Source organism: Phyllopteryx taeniolatus, chromosome 6, assembly GCF_024500385.1.
Source record: "Phyllopteryx taeniolatus isolate TA_2022b chromosome 6, UOR_Ptae_1.2, whole genome shotgun sequence".
Classification (NCBI taxonomy): Eukaryota; Metazoa; Chordata; class Actinopteri; order Syngnathiformes; family Syngnathidae; genus Phyllopteryx; species Phyllopteryx taeniolatus.
Window position 1 is genome coordinate 10,291,469 of NC_084507.1, and position 22,907 is coordinate 10,314,375.

Genomic DNA, 22,907 nt, shown 5'->3' on the forward strand with positions numbered 1-22,907 from the left:
AAACGTAGTACTAAAAATTAAAAAAAATTAAAAAACAAACAAACAAAAAAAAAAACCACTTGCATTACATTTCAAAACGTTTAAATGTTCATTTGCAGTCTGGTCTTAACATTTACACACGTGCTTGAACACCTCACGTGCCACTTGTTTGTGAGGGGTGAGTGAGCGAGAGAGAGAGAGAGAGAGAGAGAGAGAGAGAGAGACACAGAGAGAGACAGAGAGAGAGAGAGAGAGAGAGAGAGAGAGAGAGCATCCATCAGTGCGTCCCAGCAAGAGTCCATATTGGGTGGCTGGCAGGGTTGTGGTGACCATGGTGAAATAAGGTGCGAGTTGCCATGGTAACGCTCTCCTTGGTAAGCAGTTGTTATAGTAGTGATAGTGGTTGGCTTATGGCTGGACACAATCTCCCCACCATCATTTAGCTTTTTAAAATGTATTTATTAGTTTATTTTTTTTGCATTTGAATTATGTTAAGTGTGTGGATGTGTTGCCTGGATGTTAGTATCCGCTCAAACATCCAGACAATACACACATACATACAGAAGAGAAATGGGCAATGAGATTGTGGCAGAGCACAACAACCGCAACACACTCCTTCATTCCTCCTCGGTATTGCTGAGTGTTCACATGCAGGGATGCTCCTCTGCGACTGTGCACGTGTGTGCTTTGTTAACCTCGGACATTTAAATGCTTTTACGAATGTTTCTCCCCTGCTTGACTGCGAGTAGAGATGGCAAAAAAAAACATGAGTCCCACGTTGTGTTCATGAACTATCTTCTGCTTGGGGGATGAAAAAAAAAAAAAAAAAGCCCTGTAACTTTCCACCTTAGGTGTAATGTTCCCATCGAGATCCTCCAATCGATGCAGTTCACTTGAGTTGAATTTGTCCTGTTGCGAGAATCTATGGCAATTAACCCACAGGAAGTGAACTAGCCAATCAAATGCGTGGGTGGATTTAACGATGTATTTTTTTTCTTTTTTTACAATTATTTAATAATTTCAGTCTGACGTTGCCACTTTTATAAATGCTTTGTATGGCGTGCATGAATCAACACACACACGCACGCACAGACGACACACAATACACAGACTGCATTTTTACTGTCCCGCCCGCCGCTGTACTATCCACCCTACGAAGGCCCGTTGGCATGGTGACGCTGATGCAACGGCCGTTGCTAGGAGATGAAGAGCGTGGCCAGCAGTAGCATGGTGATGGTGAGCAGGAGGCGGTCCCGCGACGGGCTGCTTCCGCTCACGCTCTTCTCCAGCTTGGGGACAGAAGGGTTGAATTCATCTGAGGGAGACAAGAGGGACAAATTATTTGTTCCATTTCTTATTCTCTGCAAAAGATTGAGAGGATATTACATCCATCCATCCATCCATCCATTTTCTGAGCCGCTTCGCCTCACTAGGGTCGCGGGCGTGCTGGAGCCTATCCCAGCTATCATCGGGCAGACATCAGACATCACCTGAAATAATACTCTTCTGAAAGTGAAAATAAACATCTAAAAAGTAAACGCAATAATCACAAAAAAAAAAAAAAAAAAACACAGATAGAGGTGACTGATCATGGATATCTTATCCTTCTTGCTCTGTTTTTGATCAGATACTGCACTCTTGTACTTTTAGCTAACATTTTCCTTGGAGCGTTAGTTTACTTTCTGAGTTGTTTGATTGTATACTGTTGGGCGTAGCAGGAAGACCTGATGTTTTTGTATGTTCAGGGAGTAGGTGTTTTTGATTTACCGGTATTTATTAAGTGGTCATTTTGTCAAATATGTTTAAATTCAAAATGTAAAAAAAAAAGAAGCTTATACTAGAGAGAATTAATTATGATACTGTAAAGTGTGTAAATGCACATAATGATGGAAAAAGGCCATAAAAACTTGACTTTCATTGACTATGGAGAAAACCAACCTTTTATTCTGAGTTAAAATAGGTAGTTAAGAGGTGTTTCTTGCTGTAATCATCTTAAGTAATTAGGTTATTAGTGACATACTTTGCTTGAAAATCCTTCCCTGAATTGTCATTTTCATACGCCCGGGATATTCCATTGGTGTGGCAACACACAATGGATGACCCACTTTACTGTTGTCACGTGCAAAATGCTATTGACAGTAAATATGAAGACAAGTTAGTTTGTCATTGTTGGAAAAAGAAAGCCCTAACTTATTTTGAGGAGAATTCCATACGATGTTTGCGGCATCATCTCAGAGTTTAATCTCATTCGTAAACGTTCTAGTTCCAGGAAGAGCGCTTCCAGGCGTATTTCAGGCTGAACAGGGAGCTTTGAAAGCCTCCGGCACAGACGTCTCAGTATATTATTTGTAAACTCTATTGTCCCAGTTTGGGACACCACAATTATTATGCCTTCCCTCATTTCCCCCTTCTGTTTACAGTACAGCCGTGGCCCAATGGTTAAGATCATCGCCTGCCACCGTGGGGGACCTAGGTTCAAAACCCCGACTGGACCATCCGCCAACATCCCCCGGACTCACGGCTGTGGTGTCCTTGAGCAAGACACTGATACCCCGAAATGCTCCCCGGGCGCTTCAGCTGCCCCCTGCTCCAGTGTGTTACACTAACATGTGTATGTGTTCACTGTGATGGGTTAAATGCAGAGAACAAATTTTGTGTGCATGCATGCATGTTCATGACAATAAAAGATGATTCTTCTTCTTCTTCTACAAGTCAGCCAAAATAGCACTCAGAAATCACTCCGCCAGCCCCGCTCCCATTGGATGAGCTTTTGACGTCACCGCGTCAAAAGCTCCCGAATATAATATTTTTCTATCCGATGACGCAACCCTGAGCGTCAGACATCCTCTGCATTGGCGTGACGCTCGCTGTCACGTCAAAACACGCTGACGCCCCCTCAGCACACACACAATGAATGGGAAAGTCGAGGGCGTCAGACGCTTTGCCAAGTGCAGTGTGAAAAGGCCATAAAGCCATTGGAGAATTCTTATTTGAAACACTTGTTTTTGCAAAACCTTTGGGTCACGTTGATTTGGCTTTTTGTCATTATCATGTCAACTTCCTCTCCCTCTGTGTCACTGCCTGTCTCTCCTTTTCTGTCCCTGTGTCTCCTGTCTATATCTGTCTTTCTTTCCTTCGTCATGCAGTCTTTTTTGCAGACTCGGGCCTGCCAAGACCATTTGATCCGGCCCAGCATGTAATTAAAAAAATAAACACCTCTCTGAGGAACTATTAAAAGAAAAAGCCCCAAATCATCACAAATGTTCATAAAAAAAAAAAAAAAAAAAAAAAAACTTTCAACGGAACCAAGGACATTTGACGATTGCATCATTTTTTTAATCACTTTTGTTTGGCCCTGGCAGCACGTGGTCGACTGGTTAGCACATCTGCCTCACAGTTCTGAGGACCAGGGTTCAAATCCCGGCCCCGCCCGTGTGGAGTTTGCATGTTCTCCCCGTGCCTGCGTGGATTTTCTCTGGGCACTCCGGTTTCCTCCCACGTCCCCAAAACATGCGTGCTAGGTTGATTGAAGACTCTAAATTGCCCATAGGTGTGTATATTTTTTTTGTTTATATGTGCCCTGCGATTGGTTGGCGACCAGTTCAAGGTGTACCCCGCCTCCCGCCCAAAGATAGCTGGGATAGGCTCCAGAACGCCCGCGACCCTAGTGAGGAAAAGCGGTATGGAAAATGGATGGATGGATGAATAGTTTGGCCCTGTGAGAGCTAAAAACATTTTTTTTACAAAAGGGATAATTTATAAATAAAAAAATATATAGCAGCATCAATGTCATCCCACCATTAATCATAATCCAGTTTTTACTGAAACTGGAGTGATTGATTTGATGATAAGGTTTTTATTATGTAGTGAGTTTTACTTGTGTTACATAAGTGAATAGCCCTTTATAAAAGATTAGATTAGAAAGTTAAACTCATAAGGTGGAGTCTGATACAAGGTTTTCATCAGACAGCAACAATAGATTCAGATTTTTAAAATGCCAATTTAGTACCTATTCCCTGTATTAATCTTCAAATGTGCAAATATGTTTGTGGGGGGGAGTTAACTTGCATTGAACATTCAGGAACCTTGCTATAAGGCAGTATAACTGTGATCCCTTCCAACCACTCATTGAAGAAAGATAATATTGTACTGGGAAAAAAAATGGTAAGAAATACACAGTTTTATCATTATCACACTTGGAATGATAAAGATTAAAAATATGAAAAATTAACAAAGGTAAAAGAAAAGTCTTGAAACGTTCTGTAATCATTTTTGTTGTGAAATTAACAGAAATGTACATTTTGCATGCATGGGGTAATGTCCATCCATCCATCCATTTTCTGTACCGCTTCTCCTCACGAGGGTCGCGGGTATCCTGGAGCCTATCCCAGCTATCTATGGGCGGGAGGCGGGGTACACACTGAACTGGTCGCCAGCCAATCGCGGGGCACATAGAAACAAACAACCCCGTGACCCTAGTGAGGAGAAGCGGCTCAGAAAATGGATGGATGGATGGAAATACTTTGGTTACCTTTTGTAGGCAGGAGCGAAATATAAACTATGCAGTAAATCACACACACCACTGCACACTTCAAGCACAATAAATATATTGTTCAACAAATACCTCTCTGACAGTGTCAATCAAAATTGGACATTTTATTTTTTGTATATTATTTTTGTAAAGGCAGAATACAGCTCGTCTTGGCTCTCATTATATTAGTCAAGTGTACTTCATGATGTGACAGGTGATGTTTAGAAAACAGCAGACGGGCGGCTGAGGGACACACACACACACACACACACACACACACACACCATGTGTCAGCTGTTATTATAGAGCTCCTATTGTTCTGCAGTGATACACTCCCTGTCACACACACACACGCACACACACGCATGCACACGCACTTGGTGACGTTATAGAAAAAGTGCTGCACGTGAGGTTTTGTCTCGCCGTACAAGCCGGCTAACGAGACAGGGGAGCAGACATTCTGTTATTCATGTTTGATGGTGTTCAAATAAAGAAGGGCAATATTATAGTCTGGCAGCTGCTCAGTGGCTCACACAGACAGGAGAGTAATATAATGACAGGCCGACACCTGCTTTTAAACATGGAATCTGTCTCCCACTGCTGTGATCTGGTGAACTCCGAGCAGCCCAAGAGACCAGGTTAAATGAAGGGTGGGCAAAGTATAGCCTGCGGGCCACATGTGGCCAGCTCAAGTTCTTTAATTCAGCCCATCAAGCGTTATTGAGCCCTGTAAATTTGTTAATTTTGTATGTTACTTATTAATTTTGTAGTCAGTCATTGCCGGTGTAGTTGCCATGGTTTGTGTTTTGGTTTGTGTTGTGTTGCGACTGCAGACCCCGCTTCGGCAGCTCCGGCAGGCTCCCGCTCTGGCGGCCGCCTCCCGCTCTGGCGGCCGCCTCCCAGGCTTGGCACCATTGCCGTCTGCCTGAATGGCCCTGTAAAGACACTGGTGCTTGGCGTCCTGGACGACCTCCTGAACCGCTCAGCCAAGCACCTATCCTCGGGTGGCCTGGACGGCCACCAGACTGACCTGAGGGGTGGACTCTGATACTTATTTGTTACTTTAGTTATCTGTTGTGGGACTTTGTTTAGTTTGCTTTTTCCATGTTTCTTGTTTGCCTTTTTTTATTTTTTCGAGACTCTTTCACTCCTGCCTTGCTTCCCTGCATTTGGGTCTTCCACATTTTTGCCTTGCCTTCAAATAACCTAACTGTGACAGAAGTGGTACAATCGCCTGACTTGGGTGCAGGGAGCATGTGTTGAGTTACTTACGGTGGCGACCCATGTTGGGACAAGCTGAAAGTCACGACTGCATTGTAAATAAAATATAAACCTATTTTGAAAACTTTATTAAAATAATTTTTATTACATTGTGAATGATACCATTAAAACATTATTAATTACTCAATTTTTAAAAATCTCAAATAGAAAAATATTTATTTTATTTAATGAAATTGCTTAATTATTATATGCATTCAAAATGATAACATTAAAAAATGGGTAGCTTTTTTTTAAATTAAAATTTTACATATTTTGTGTACATGCTAACATTCTCTCCCCCCCAACTACAAATGACCTGGCCCATCTGTTGTGTTTAAAAATCAAATGTGGTCCTTGAGCACTAAAGTCTGCTCACCCCTGGGTTACTCTTTGAGGGGTCTGGGAGCTAGTGAGAGAGACTGACATGGACGGCAATGTTTTTAAAGACACAAATGAGCATCTCACACAACTGGTTCAGACACACGCGTGCGCACACATGCTCGCAAACATTACGTGAAAATGTTTAACTATAAACACACAATTACTGCCTCACACGAGGTGACATGAGTGGTAGGAAACTGGCAGATTGTGTCTGATGAGTGAAGACGCCACTGTCATGTTGACATGACATTGTCTATATTTGCAATGTACGGTTGAGGCCAAAATGATTCATGACAAAGAAAATGGCAAACGACTACATCAATTGCAATGTACTCGATCAATGGTTAAAAATTGCACCTTAAGTGTGTTTGAAAACAAAATGTTCTAAAAGACTAAGGCGGCACTCCATCAAAAACCGACATCAATGTGTAAAGGATATCACCACGTGGGCTCAGGAACACTTCAAAAAGCCAATGACAGTAAATACAGTTCGGAGCTACATCTTCTTTTTCATGGACGCCACTGCTTATTTCAGCAAGACAATGCCAAACCACATTCTGCACGTGTTACAACAGCGTGCCTTTGTAGTAAAAGAGTGCGAGTACTAGACTGGCCTGTCTGCATTCCAGACCTGTCTCCCATTGATAATGTGTGGCGCATTATGAAGCGTAAAATACAACAATGGAGACCCCGGACTGTTGAACAGCTGAAGCTGTACATCAAGCAAGAATGGGAAAGATTTCCACCTACAAAGCTTCAACAATTAGGGTGCTCAGTTCCCAAACGTTTATTGAATGTTGTTAAAAGAAATGGTGATGTAACACAGTGGTAAACATGAACCTGTCCCAGCTTTTTTGGAACGTGTTGCAGCCATAAAATTCTAAGTTAATGATTATTTGCTAAAAAGAATAGAGTTTATCAGTTTGAAAATTAAATAGCTTGTCTTTGTAGTGTATTCAATTAAATATAGGTTGAACATGATTTGAAAATCATTGTATTCTGTTTTTATTTATGTTTAACACAAAGTCCCAACTTTATTGTAATTGGGGTTGTAATTGGATCCAGCATTGCTGTGAAAATAGATGAAAAGCTGTATTGACTGCACTAATCTTCTTTGAGGTCATATCAAGTTGTCGGAAAAAGGTGTCCTCAGGCATTCTAGTGAGTTACCACAACACACTCCTTCGTTTGAATAGAAAAATAGGAAAAGTACAGGCTAAACTTTATAACACTGAACTTTTGTCAACACTAAGGTCTTCCAAAACCACATATTTTATAATAGTTTTATAGTCTGGGAAAACTGCCCTAATGCAGTGTTAGAGTGAAAATTCAAGTCCCAACACAAGCCAGAAACCTGTTTTGAGCAGAGTGAAGATCACTTTAAATGTCAGTCAGAACATTTCCTGACAGCACCTGCCATTTCTGATGCTTGTTAGTTAGGTAATTTGATGAACTCAGCGATTCAGTTCATTATGATATCCTTTTCACCATTATTTCATCCTTATCGCACCTAGCCCTAAGCATAAGTCTATTCAGCATTATTAACAACAAAAACCACACAGAATGCTAATTATTCATTTTGCAAACAGTCCATGAATGCAGTTAATTTAATATAATTAGAAATGGCTAAAATATTGCTTTTCAAGTTCAACCCAAATCTTATGTTCTATTCTCATCCAACCATCCATTTTCCTCCACTTATCCAAGGTCGTGTCGCGGGGGCAGCAGCCTCAGCAGGGAAGCACAGACTTCCCTCTGCCCAGCTACTTCCTCCAGCTCTTCCAGGGTGATCCTGAGGCGTTCCCAGGCCAGCCGAGAGACATAGTCTCTCCAGCGTGTCCTGGGTCGTCCCCGGGGTTTCCTCCTGGTGGGACGTGCCCGGAACACCTCACCAGGGAGGCGTCCGGGAGGCATCCTAATCAGATGCCCGAACCACCTCATCTGGCTCCTCTCAATGCGAGGGTTAAGAGTTGGAGACCATGGCTTTATGAAACTAACAGAACCATATAATCTGCAAAAATCAGAGATGCAATACTGAGGGCATCAAACCGGACCCCCTCTAGGCCTCGGCTGAGCCTAGAAATTCTGTCCATAAAGGTTATGAACAGAATCGGTGATAAAGTCCAACCCTCACGGGAAACAAGTCCGACTTACTGCCAGCAATGCGGAAAAAAACTCTGACACTGGTCGTACAGGTACCGAACAGCCCGTATCAGGGGGTTCGGCACCCCATACTCCCGAAGCACCCCCCACAGAACTCTCCGAGGGACACGGTCGAACGCCTTCTCCAAATTCACAAAACACATGTAGACTGGTTGGGCGAACTCCCATGCACCCTCGAGGAACCTGCCGAGGGTGTAGAGCAGGTCCACTGTTCCACGGCCAGGACGAAAACCACACTGCTCCTCCTGAATCTGCGATTCAACTTCCCGATTGACCCTCCTCTCCAGCACACCCTGAATAGACCTTACGAGGAAGGCTGAGGAGTGTGATCCTCTGTAGTTGGAACACACCTTTTTAAAAAGGGGGACTACCACCCCAGTCTGCCAATCCAGAGGCACTTTCCCCGATGTCCATGCGATGTTGCAGAGTCAACCAGGACATCCCCACAACATCCAGAGCCTTTAGGAACTCCAGGCGGCTCTCATCCAACCCCGGGGCCTTGCCACCAAGGAGATTTTTAACCACCTCGGTGACCTCAACCCCAGAGATAGGAGAGCCCGCCTCAGAGACCCCAGACTCTGCTTCCTCATGGGAAGGCGTGTCGGTGGAATTGAGGAGGCCTTTGAAGTATTCTCCCCACCGACTCACAACGTCCTGAGTCAAGGTCAGCAGTGCCCCATCCCCACTATACACAGTGTTGATGGTGCACTGCTTCCCCCTCCTGAGACGCCGAATGGTGGACCAGAATTTCCTCCAAGCCGTTCGGAAATCGTTCTCCATGGCCTCACCGTACTCCTCCAATATCAGTTTTTCCCTCAGCAACCACCAAAGCTGCATTCCGCTTGGCCAGCTGGTACCCATCAGCTGCCTCAGGAGTCCCATAGGCCAAAAAGGCCCGGTAGGACTACTTCTTCAGCTTGACTGCATCCCTCACCGCTGGTGTCCATCAAAGTGTTCGGGGATTACCGCCACGACAGGCACCGACTACCTTATGGCCACAGCTCCGGTCGGCCGCCTCAGCAATGGAGGCGCGGAACGTGGTCCACTCGGTCTCAATGTCCCCCACCTCCCCCGAGACGTGGGTGAAGTTCTGCCGGAGGTGAGAGTTGAGACTCCTTCTGACAGGGGATTCTGCCAGATGTTCCCAGCAGACCCTCACAATACGTTTGGGCCTTCTTCCCCCACCATCGGAGCCAACTCACCACCAGGTGGTGATCAGTTGACAGCTCCACCCCTTTCTTCCCCGAGTGTCCAAAGCATGTGGCCGCAAGTCTGATGACACGACAATCATCGAACTGCAGCCTAGGGTCTCCTGGTGCCAAGTGCACGTGTGGACACCCTTATGCTTGAACATGGGGTTCGTTATGGACAATCTGTGGTGAGCACAGAAGTCCATGCGACTGTTTCTAGTTTCTTTCCAGTATGATAAAATATTTTTTAATTTTATATTTGTGTCTGTCATCAGCTCTTACGTTGGTTTGAAGACTAAAATAAACGCTAAAAAACATCAGTGCAAGAGTGCAACCCACCGTTTAGCTGCCTCAATGTTTGCATACTTATTTTATTGTTTCACACTCACCCAATTGACTTCACTGAAGTTCCACGCGGTGTAGGCTGAGGCTTGGCGCGGGAGGGAGGGAGCATATCAGACTTCTACACATTGCGAAAGCCTTCTTTGCGCAATATAATCTTATTCCAAGTGTTGCACTGAGGCCTTTGTTTTACTTGATTTTGCTTTAGTTTTATGATACAGTGGTTAACATCTCCTTATTCTTGTATGCCATTTATAATTCAAGGTTTAACTTTATTTTGGTTTTATTTAGTATTACCGTATACAGTATCCACTGATGTTCTTCTCTATACTTGTATGACAGTTATTAATTCAAAGGTCGAGTTTGCTTATGCTTTATGCTTAATTTTGATTTTAGTGGTATTGTATCAAAAGTCCCTTTCTTATATAGTTGTGAGATTGTCTTTAAACCTGTATGACAGGAATCAATTCAAAGGGTGAGTAGTATTATTTTATTTCATTTGTATTTAGTTTCATGATACAATGGTTAAATATGTGTACGATCATTTTTAATTCAAAGGGTAAGGAGTACTCCTTTATTATGGTTTTTAGATTCATTATATAGTGTTTAACTTTTCTCATTATACAGTGTTTAGCTTACGTGCACAGTTCAGAAAGTTTAAAATAGTCACTGCGTCTGTATGGTTAATACTGTGCTGTCTTTATCATACTGACAGTTTGATTAAATTCGTTGTCTTTACGTTATTTCCTGTGGGAACAACTTGGAAGTCAACCAGTCACAGAAGGGATTGAGTTCAACTTTGGAGGTTCCGCTGAATCAAAATTGGAGACAATGTAATTGCAGTTAGAAATAAAAAGCCTCTGGATCCCGTCGATGCTAAAAGCGACCGAGTGACTAACATTACATTCTCATCAGTGACATCCCTCCTGATGTTCCTGGCAGAGGTCGTCCAACACGTCGTCAACGGTAATTGCTGCGATATTAAAGCCCATTAAAGAAAAAGCTTCTGATTTCTCCGCTAATGGCCGGACCTGCTGGTCAGATGCTGAAACCTGAACCTTCGCGGTGGGCAGATGAGCATCATCATGCTGCTCGGGGAGCTGCTCACGCCACCTCACGCGAGAGGAAATCTAATAGCAGAACCGTCATTAACAGCGAAGGAGGCTGAGTGAAATGAAAACAGTGACAAGAAGGAGGCTGATTTGGAATAGGCTGGTGTCGTGAACGTGAAAGGTGAATAACAGTAATTAAAAATGTGTCGCGACGAGTGTAATTGGATGTCAGTCGAGGAGAGGCCTTTGCAACTTCTTTGTTACTTTGCTAGAAACACATAGGCGTCTGTTCATGGGGTTGTTTGTCTGCAATTCTTGCTCTTCACTCTCAGAAATGAGTGCCAAAACTTGCTATTGACCTTACAGATTCTACATGTCCCAGCATTGCGCGCTTATGGTCCAACTCAAGATGAAGGCATCTCAAATATCCATCCATGTTTTTAGTTTTTGGTTTCTTTTTTGGTTTTTTTTAGGCACACCACCAACCAAAAATGCCACAAAAAGTATATCTACTGAAGTCATGATGATCTCATCTAAATTTACTCACAAATGTACTTACCGTACTCATTCTGAGCGTGATTTATTTTATTTGAATGACAACAGGTGGATGCACAGGTTAACTATGTACCTACTGCCATCTAGTGCAAGTGCATTTAATTGTTCTGACTATCATGATGCGTCGCTGGCATACTGTAGATAGATGAACAAACAGAATATTTGTAGTGTACAGTCATTTTCAGACCAATTACGTGAAATTGGATCATTTACTGCATACCTGATGATCTCTCACGGCACACTAATGTGCCAAAGCACAGTAGTTGGAAATCACTGTTCTATTGGCCTAACTCTGCCTAAACCGGTATGTGTCTTAAAAGATGATTTCTTGACGGGATTAAACATTTTCAACATTTGTCATAAAAGGAAAGAAGTGCATGGGCTCCTAGATGTCATAATTCCATAGACTTTGAAGAAAGAGGTATTTTTGGCCAATGTTGACATATCATGTACTGTTACAGACAAAATTTGAATGGGCTGTAAATAAAACAGTTGCCTGTGTTCTTTGCACATTAAAAGACAACTATGAATCCATAGTTTACCAGTACATGATAATACTCTCGTTATATATTTATATAGAACCTTCCTATTATCATTTTCTTTTTTTGTTGTTGTTGATTTGGGGGGGGGGGGGGGGGGGGGGGGGTAGAAGAACACCGCGGAATATACAAGTTATCCCAGCGAGTTCATATGACCCGCAGTCATTTCCCACAGCAGTGATGTCTTTTCTCATGACAGTTATGAGAACACACTGATTTATGAGACAAATGCACACACGCACACACACACACACACACAGTTACAAGCGTATTTTACCAGGTCCCACAGAAGAGTGCAAACACTTGACAGGATGAGGATTGATGCCCACGTGGCTGCTTGCATAACTAGACCTGGCTGGATGCACGTTTCTGTTGTTTGTGTTGATGTAAAGGGATCTGGGACGCGATTGGCGGAGACATTTAATTGTGTCTGTCGCGTACCGATTTATTACCCGCTTCGCTGCCAACGTTAATTCAGCGCTGACAGATTTACCATCATTCCAATGGCATCAATTGCTGTATAATCCTGAGCAACATAAGGCTTGCCAATATGTTGTAATTTAGTGGAAAAAAATCCAGCTTCTCTGTATATACTCACTATGCAATACACAGTCAGGCCCAAAAGTCTCAAATTGACTCATCATGTTTGTCATCATTTATTAGCGGTGCCCAATGTCTGGCTCGTGAGGCAATATCAATATACGTTCTAAATTGCAGTTAAAAGTATTTTTCTAAATTCCAGGAAACTTTAAATGATAGGTCTTATTAATATGGTGTTATGTAGATAAATTGCAGTATAGGGATGGGCATAATCAATTCATTTATTCTCATGAATTTGCTTGATTGTGTGGAATTGCTCACTTCATGGAGCAATTGAGACACAATGGAGTGCACAATTTGTATGCCTTTAGCCAATTGCAGAAGAAGAAGGGTGAACATTATCAACATTACTTTCAGCACAAACTGGATTTGTTTTCCAAAGCGTTACACAAATTATTGTATTTTGAATCAATGCCAACACACTTCGTCATGACTGTAAAAACAGAATGCAAAATTCTACCATTTTTTTTTAAAAAAGCTCAGTTTTTGACAAACTATGACTTTTGAAGTATTAAACCACTGCAAACTACAATCACAATAATAAAAATACTCTTAACATCACTGTAAAGTGAAAATAAGTACGTCTTGCAAATTTGATCGACCACAGACAGGAGTGTTGCCAAACTTGAGTGCCTTAAAAAAAATAAAAAATCACAACATACATTGTAGCGTATACAGGTTAAGTAAAAATAAAAATCTAGGAGAAAAGAATGAGCTGGAAGCAACGTCTGCGTTTCTTCCGGTTTCGTGTAATTTTAAATTACGGTGTTATAAATTAAGATATTTTATCTAGTAAAAGGGGCACAACGTCACTTTTTATGTTTAACCTTTTTATCAGTCTCGTAATCTGAAGGTTGCTACACTTTATGAAATTTTGATAAGAGTTCTAGACGGCCAGGGGTTTCTTTCCTCGAACCCAAACACACACAACAATGCAGTGTGTAGTGAATTTTATGGAAGACTTAATGCTCTACCATGGGGAATCTACAGGGAAACAATACAGAAAAACACAAAAACAAAGAAAGTACAGACAAACATTGGCAAAGGATACTGACTTGTGATGTGAGATTGGTAGAATGAGCGTGGAGTGACAATGCATGTAGCTGAGGATTCCTGTTCTCGTTAATTTAAAACCCAAATATGCACTAATCTGTACTTTTAGTAGACTGCAAGTTTGACTTACGTGTTTTGATCAATTCAGGCAGGTGGGTCGACCTTCCGGGCGTTGGCAAGAACGCTCACGAGGGATGGTTTGCAGGACAAGGAAGCAAAGAGAAAAAGACACACTTCAAGTGCAGGTTGGCCAGTGCACTGGCAGTGGCGATGCTTGCCACGTGGTCCGGGAAAGCTCGCACCGCAATTCCTTCCCAACGGAGCCTCGTCCGTAAACTACCCCGCACCCAAAAGGGTAGCTTTGGGGAGCTGGCAGGTGCTCCCTGCGGTCCAACGCTTGGACCGGCAGGGATTTTTGGTGTCTCCCAGCCTCCGCCACCTCGTGGTGAGGTTGGGGGCTCCCCGGGCTGGGCCAGGCCTTCGGCAGGTGGAACAACGAGAAAGTGAGAGAGAGAGAGAGAGCGAGAGAGAGCGAGACAAAGGAGCTTCGGCTTCAGAGAGCGAGGCCGGCCCCTTTTGACCAAATGGAAGGCAGACTGCGCCTCAAGAATTGCATTTCATTTTAGTATAATTTGCTGTTTAAAACCAATGGAATAAAATATTAATCATTGGATTTAAGATAACGAGACCATTGTTCCGCTTTGCATTGTTCCCGTGCCCATCCTCTTTAATCCCTGTAACAAATGTTTCAATTGTATGTGTTTGTTGAGAACACTGTAATATTTGCAATGTGGCATTTGTATGGTGTGGAGTGAAACATTTCATCTGGTTCAGTTGACAACAGATTCGACATCAGACATTCAAGTTTGCAGAAATACAGTTGCTATTGGTGTTCATGTAAGTTCTTAAAATATTAGATCCCAGTCAAGTCCGGTAAAGATTGTGGTTGATGAACCCGCGTTCACAGTGACGTTCCGCCACCTGTGGGTGTCGCGAGTAACCCGTCCATTGTCCAGTGGCAAGTGGTGCGGTACACAGCAGGGCGGAGACGCCTTTGTTGGTGAGATTCTCCAGGCTGGCTGGTGGTGGAAGTGAATTAATTTAGCCTTCGGGTTCAAAACTAGGTGTCTTTTGTCTCCGCTTTGATGCTCCTGGTGCTGGTAATTCACTTAGCATCGGCGTGCAAAAGCAGATGTCTGGCTTGTAATTCACTTAGCGTCTGTATGCAAAGTTGAATTGCCATTCCGTGGTCGTCTACCTCGGCGGGGAAAGCGGCGTTAGCCCGAGACTGGGGTGCTGGGTGTCATCTTTTAATGGCGTGTCCACTACAACATGAAATGAGGCTTCAAAATAATAAAAAATAAAGCAATTGTCTCTGCTCTCAAACGCTGTAGGCGTGTCCACTGAATGTATATTTTAACTGTCTATCAAATACCATTACATCTAGCACCTCTCTTATTCCTACACATCCCTACATGTCTGAGCCGTGAAAATATATCTGCTTAAAGCCTCCAGTGGCTGGATTATATTCCACCAGGTTGTGGGAGGCTTTACAAGTCAATCAAAAAAAAAAAAAACACACACACATACTTGAGCTTTTAGCACAAAAAAAAAAAGGTTCCTGGGTTTTAAGCAGCTCTCTATTTATGTATACTGTACATATAGTATATATTTTGTTATATTGTATAATAAATGCAGCTAGAAATCAAAGTGTGGAGATTCTCTGTTGTCAAAATGCATGGGTGCCGTCAGCAAATGGGGCATTAGATCACTGACAAAAGCCTCTCAAAATATCCACTCTCTATCCTTATTCTGCATGGTTCCTATACTTTTTGCCCATCCGCCTTGTCCATGACAATCGCACCATGTCTTTGTGGTTCAATACAAAAATAATACAGTATAATGCATGTGGAGCCTCAAAACTCAGGGTGGCAGTTTTTCCTTTGCAGCGTGTCAGTCGATGTCAGGTACTGCCCTTAATTGTGTCGTGTGCAGGTAAGAGTTGCCAACTGTAATTTTTTTAAAAATTTGTGATCCTCCACTTGAGTCACTTTTAGCTGTGTCAGTCAGTGTGCGATGGACCTAAGTAACTCATATTTGCGCCCTATGGCCACTGACACGAATGAAAGTGCTCAGGTTTTTATAGTGTGGGTGAGGGGAGACTCATGCCGGGCCCCAAGTGCATCACGCAGTGCCATTTCAGCCACAACCAAAAAAAAAAAAAAAAAAAAAATCTATCAATAAATAAAAAAAATCTACCTCAGCTCCCCAACCCCCCCAAGCAGGCTTTCTAAGCAATCAATTACCCAGAACGAAATTCAAATTCAAATTCAAATTTGACACACAAGGTCCTCCAAAGGTTCTTAATTCCAGAGTAAAGTTGAAATGGATGCACCGGTCTTGGTAATGCTGATAAAGAAAATTTCATTTAAAATAAAAGAAAATTGTATTATCTTTGTGTATTATTGTCCCAAATGTAAATTATGTATTAAATACTTACAGGCAGCCTAAAATTGTTCACACCCTAGCCAGAGTTTGAGTTGAATTTAGTTGGTAAAAGGGGCATTCATTGAATAAATATGACTATTTCCATTTTTGGCAAAAAGCTAAAATGTCTTCAGTCTTACCTTTTCCGCTTTGTCTTCCTGTTTTGCTTATTTTTTTACCGACATAAAGGATGGGCAACTAGCGGCCCCCCTCGTTTTTTTTTCTTTCAAAAAACATTTTGAACAACATTTTTAACTTATAATAGCGCCATTCAATCATCATTAAAGGGCAGACATTGCTTAATAGCACTTCCACCTGGTCTTCTCCATCAGGAACATCATTAAGAATAGAAATCAGTTTGCGTGTTCACCAAATTTACAGCAAGCCTACATACATGCATGGAGATGTTGTCAGCACTGACTGTTATATGACACTGATGAGTCATACAAGACAAACTGAGGCTCTTCTATCTCAGGGAAAGAGGCTTTGTCGTGTAACTACCAGGAAGAGCATACTAGCATTATATGTATTTGGTAAGATGCCAGGTAATGCCTAGTTCAATTTAGCTTAACATACAACAGAACTGACCGGGAGATTACTACATCGCACACAACTCACAACTGCTCGAGATCAGTGATTCTCAAAGTACAAGTCAAGTATAGTATTCAATTTTTAAGTTCAACACATTTACATTAAATCTTTAAAAAAAAATTGTTTTTCAACTTTTATTCACAATTCTTTTTAACATTTATGTGCAACACATTTCAATTGAAAGTGACACGGTGAATGTCTGGTTAGCACGAAAGCCTCACAGCTCAGAGGTCATAGTTTCCGGCCTGCCTGTGTGGAATTTGTTCGTGCATGTGCCGGTTTTCTCCGGCTACTCCAGTATCCTCCCACGTTCCATAATCATGCATGTTAGATTAATTCAAGACTAAATTGTCCTGAGGTGTGAATGTGAGTATGAACTCTTGTTTGTCCAGTCCAGGATGTAGGCCCCCAAGTCAGTTGGGATGGGCTCCAAGACACGCGCGATCCTAATGATGATAAGCGGTACCGAAAATGGATGCTTAGATGGATGGATGGAAAACTAAATTTAAACATTATTTAAGTGGATTTTTTTCATTTTACCATATTTAAGTGATAAGTTCAAGCTGCATAAAATTACAGTGTCTAACAATAATATGAAATATATGTTTTACGAATAAAACCTCTGTTTTGTTTTTGATGAACACTTTGGCATACTGCACCATTGTAGTTTAATGTTGGTGATCATGGTGGTACTTATACAACTAAGTATTGTTTTAGGTGGTATTTGGTGTGAAAAGTTAAAAAAAAACATATAGAAACCAGTGAGATTCATGTTCTTTTATGACATTTGGCATGAACACTAATGTCCAGCTGCGATTCCAGTGTGAACAAGTATGAATGTGTCTTGTTAGATCCCGATGTGCCTCAAAGATGATTTCCACACTCACTCAGGTGCAAAGACGAACATGACTCACCAATGTCGTCCATTTTTAGGCCCGGTCTAAGCGTGTAGTCTGCCTCTGTTGGTTCTGGCTCATCGTCTACATCAGAGGCTAAGAGAGAGGACCAGGGAGCAAGGGTTAAACGAGTGACCAAAGAGATTTTAATTACTTCTCACCCAAGAGCTTGACAGACGCGTGCAAGAAAGCAGCAAAGGAAAGAGCATTGGGGTTAACAAAATGGCCAGAAGCGCTATGACTGACAAGCGGGCACAGCGAGTCCCGCGAAAGAGGGGGGAGATGTTTGGTGTGAAAAGGGACGAAGGGCAACAGAGTCCGTCAGGGAGGAGAAGTTAATATTCCAGGGATGGCGAAGTTAAAACAACCCGACAGGCCAGGAATCAAAGTGCGTGTGTGTTTGTGTGCGTGTCAGAGCCATGGGAGGGGTTAAGGCCACATATACATAGCCACCCACTGACGATACGTAGCAGCAATAAATTGATTTTGACAAGGAGTGAGGACTGTGGTGAGAGGGGGGAGAGTGAGAGGGGAAGGATCACCATCACAGACAAAGCCGAGGCGATGCTGGAGCGAGAGAGAGAGAGAGAGAGAGAGAGAAAGGGGTGGACAGAAGGATAGATAGATAGAGAAGGAGAGAGGGAAAAGCAGCACTGGGGTTTGTGTGTGGAAACGCTGCAGGGGAAACTCAGCAGGAGTATTAATAACACTATACCTGTTTTAGATTCTGTGTGTGTTTTTGTGAGTGTGTGTGGGTGTGCACGCACGTGTGTGTGGTCGTAACTTGCCTGACAAATGTTAAACAATGACAAAAGAAATGTATTAAGAAATTTCCTCATCAGGCAGCACAGTCGCCTAGCGGGTCGCACATGTGCCTCATAATTCTGAGGTTCTGCGTTCGAGTCTCGGCTCATGCCGTCCTGTGTGGAGTGTGCATGTTTTCCCTGTGCTCGTGCCCGGCTTCCTCCCACATTCCAAAAACATGCATGGTCAGCTCAAGACTCGAAAATTGTACATAGGTGTGAAAAGTTGATTGCACGTGCCCTGCAATTGGCTGGCGACCAGTTCAGGGTGTACATCGCCTCTCGCCCAAAGTCAGCTCAGATAGGCTCAAGCTCACACGTGAACGTAATGAGGAAAAGGGTTATAGTAATTAAGAAAAGCATTAAAAAACATCTATGTATACACGTAACTTATATTCTCTGGTACTTTAAAGGAGACATATAATGCATTGTTTTCAATTATAAAATAATTCCCAGGTGTTTTAAAAAACATGTCTGTAATGTGCTTACCCCAAGTATCAATTAATAAATACACTTTACACAATCTATATTTTATCTTGCTGAAATTAGCCTTTTTGGAGGGGGTGGAGGCAGAGGTTGGTGTGACTCTCCTGAAGTGAGTTCGAACTGTGAAGCATACATACTGCAAGCCCCTCTAAAGACACCATGGATTTGATTTTCCTCTGTGAAGGCAGCACTTCATCATCAAGCCCCCGAATTATACTTCGTCCATTAGTGTGAGGATCTGTGCGTATGGCGCATGCAAGGACACATCCCCAATATGCTGGACCCTTGCTATTCGCGGGGTATAAGGACCTAGCCCCAATGCAAATTGAAAATTTCCACGAATAAATGACACTATCCTCAAAGTAATTGTCCATTGATGTGACTGCCCATATCTAATACTTTCAATCATAATTATACCACAAACTATGATGACAAAACACATCAAATGCATAACAAATGCTTACAAAGCTCTTCAACCATTGCTATATTGCCTTCAAAATTAGCTGTTGTAACGGATTCCGCTGGTTTTGACGCCATGTTTGTAAGTCCTAGTTTGGAGAAACTATCGTGAGCCGCAGCAGACATGGGCACTACTGACTGTCTATCACAAATCTAACACCACTGCTGAAGTTTTGTTGAAAAAAAGTTTGGTTGAGGATCGCCACTTTGGTATTTTTTTGGGCGTAACTAGGGCTGAAAGAAACTGTTTGTTGTCTATATTGAAGAGATACTACAATACAATAAATATCACACAGACTGGAGACAGTTTTTTGCCACAAAAATAAAAAAACATATTTTCAGACTTACAGAAAACCACGAAATGGGTTCAGATTTACTTGATTGTTTAATTTTTCACGTGATAGTTGGGGTGACCCAACTACATTTGCGTGCAAGCAATTGAAAAGTCAATTTTCCATAATACAGTAAATCCACTTGAAACCCTTTTAAACCTGAAAATATGAACTGAAATCTAAATAAAATCACTTTCAAAATCACTTTAAGTACCAGTGTGGCCATCAGGATGCAGTCAGTAGGTGTCCCCAGCGAAGCATAAAGACGTGTTTTGTGTGAGTTGAGAGAGGAGCTGTGTGGGCGGACCAACCAAGATGGAGCCTGGTTGTGGGTGTGAAAAATGTGAGACTCACCTGTGGAGCAACAAACGTACACACGTAGTCTCAGGCAGCTGCGGCTGTGGTGATGAGTCGGCGTGGCTGTAAAAAACACAAAACGCTCATGTTTAGATTGCCAGATCGAAATAATTACATGAAATAAAGCAATATCAAATCAACAGCTGATTGACAAATGAGGATGGAGGATGAGCGCTTACAGATGTAGTAGTACTCCTGTCCGACGTGGAACTCGTAGCCCAGCGAGAAGGCGCTGTAGCGCTGGAACTTCTCCGAAAACTTGATGGGGGCATGGGGGGCGTGCGGCCGGTTGCACTCCCACCTCTTGAAGCCCATCTGGGGGTCGCAGCTCCTGTACCCGCGGTAGCTGACCATGTAGAGGACGTACTGCTCGCTGGTGCCCACCATGCGCTGGCTGTCGTTGTAGTGAGGGCAGTAGATGTCCAGGTAGTCGTTGACGTTCACCTGCATTGTGTAGCCCTCGCGACGCAGACTGGACACACGCAGACAAACCAGGACATCGTGGATTATCACTATTGTTTTGGTCCAAGACACGGACGAAGCGCCACATATATTTCAATTAGAAAAGAATAATTAAATATTAGATTTATTTGTTTACCATTATTATTATTATTATTTATTGCTGTTGTTGTGTTTTATGTTAGGTTCAAACCTTATTTTGTGCAGCACTTTGTTACAGCTTTTTTTTTTTTTTTAAAGTGCTCTACAAATAATGTTGAGTTGAAGCTATACATTTTTATACTGTTTTCTTTTGCATTCATGGTGTGCAGCTGTCACCACAAGTAGGTTAGCTGTTTTAATCACCTGATTTATCAATTATAATTTTGACATAGTAAAAAACTAAATATTTGCACATATTCTCAATTTATATTACTAAAGGTTTTATATACATTTATATTTATTGTGCAAATTCTTTTGTTCGATAGTTTTTTGCCCTGATTGTGGTGTTTTGCTTAATAATGTGTATTTTCTTTTTTTTTTTGAGAATTGTTAATTTTGTCATTCATAGTCTGAGCAATAGTTAGTATCAGGTGCATTACTTTACATGAAATACAAGTGTGTTATAACTACACAATGTACAGATAAGCCCAAAATGATTTACAAATACTCCCATTACTGGAAAGAAAGATAAATGGAAAGAGATTGTCAAAACAACTTTAAGAAGTTGTTTTAGATATTTTCGCAGCTTTTTGGGGTGACCTTCCTGAATTATTATTATTCATATACCTAATTAGATATGACAATTTGGAAGAAATGCAATCTTTTGCACCATTTTAAAAGAAATCTTCTAGCATGATCTGGAAGCAGTGATTCACAACCAGGGTGCCGTAGCACACGACAATAGTGTGCCGAGAAAGATCATCAGTGGTGTTGTGGAAAATTATACAATTGTGCTTATTTTGTCCCCAAATAATTATTTATTAATAACAAATACATCATTGTTCATCGGTCTGAGAGTGACGTACAGTATAGGACAGGCAGAACAATTAAATGCTCTTCCACTAGATGGCAGAAGCTACATTGAACCTGTGTATCCACCTTTTGCTAGTCATACAACAAAAGAATAGTTTTGTGTTCAACTTAACAGCAAAGAGATTAAAAGAATTTTTGAGACAAGATCATCATTATTTCGGTTGTCATACTTTTTGTAATTTATAAGCTGTCATTCACACTTTCATTCACATATATGAACAATTTAAAGTCTTCGATGAACCTAACAAGTAAGTTTTTTAGAATGTCGGAGGAAGCTGGAATTCAGAGAACACATGAGAAGAGGACAGAAACTTAGAACTGTGAGGCAGGGATTTAGTAGGCAAGTATCACTAGAAAACCAAATGCGATATGCAGTCGTGACAGTACATGGAGACAGGGAGACGCATACTGGGAATCAACATCATCCATCCATCCATCTGCCGTACCGCTTGTCCCTCACAAGGGTCGCGGACTTCCTGGGGCCTATCCGGAGAACATGCAAACTCCACACAGGCGAGGCCGGATTTGAACCCGGGTCCTCAGAACTGTGAGGCAGATGTGCTAGCCAGTTGATCACCGTGCCGGTTTCAAATCATATAAAAGATCAAAATTGTCACAAAGTATTATCAATATTTTATGCTTGTGTATCATTACTGTATTGTTAGAGATAATACATCACAATAGCCTTGTGATATGTTGTCCCACTCATACTGTATTACTGTATTGTTAAAAGTCAAAATTCAACTTGATGCATATCGATATGCAAAAAAATTGTTGGAAAACTGTGTACTGTATTGTTATATCTTGCCAGGTAAAGTCAACAAAAAAGTCCAGCACAGTCATGGTTCTGTTATTTGTAGATTGGAGAGAAGCACTGACACGCCGACAGCAGCCACATACATCTACTGAGTTATTAATAACACAAAGAAGGTGTGTAAGTAAATGTGTGTAGACTATTTGCCGTCGCTTCAGAATGGACTCAGGGCCCATGGGGGCCAACGCTTCCCACTCAATGTTAGCGCCATGTCGTCCCCTGCTCCCGATGCTCGTACATCAAGCCGAACTGCATGCAACGCTTGCCATCGGCCCTAAAAGAGAGTTTGCCTGACAGCAAGATAAGCTCTGATCGTGTGTCTGGAAATGTGTGTGTGTGTGTGTGTGTGCTTGTGCATTTGAGGTGACAAAATGAAATATATTCCTTTCTGACATCCTAAAGTCATCTTTCTCTTCCCATGACTGACCATGGCTCATATCTGCTGTAAATCACGCAGCCAGTTGGAAAGTTCTATCAAAGAGGTATGCGCGTGTGCGTGTGTTACTAAAAAGTCACATGGGGGCAGCAGAGTGCCACGTTGGGCGTGATGCAGCGTCTCCTCCT

General features: G+C 42.1%; 1 protein-coding gene across 3 annotated transcripts in view; it reads right to left on the minus strand.

Annotated features, from left to right (window-relative positions):
• Positions 1–417: 417 nt before the first annotated feature.
• Positions 418–22,907, minus strand: part of efna3b (ephrin-A3b) — a 95,781-nt gene continuing 73,291 nt past the window's right edge. For all 3 annotated transcript variants that reach the window (XM_061777652.1, XM_061777651.1, XM_061777653.1), the window contains 4 exons: positions 20,236–20,528; positions 20,054–20,119; positions 17,638–17,715; positions 418–1,294 (listed from right to left, as the gene is read on the minus strand). In XM_061777652.1, coding sequence (XP_061633636.1) covers positions 1,176–1,294; positions 17,638–17,715; positions 20,054–20,119; positions 20,236–20,528 — 556 coding nt within the window. In that variant the 3' untranslated portion in view covers positions 418–1,175. The remainder of the gene's footprint in view (positions 1,295–17,637; positions 17,716–20,053; positions 20,120–20,235; positions 20,529–22,907) is intronic.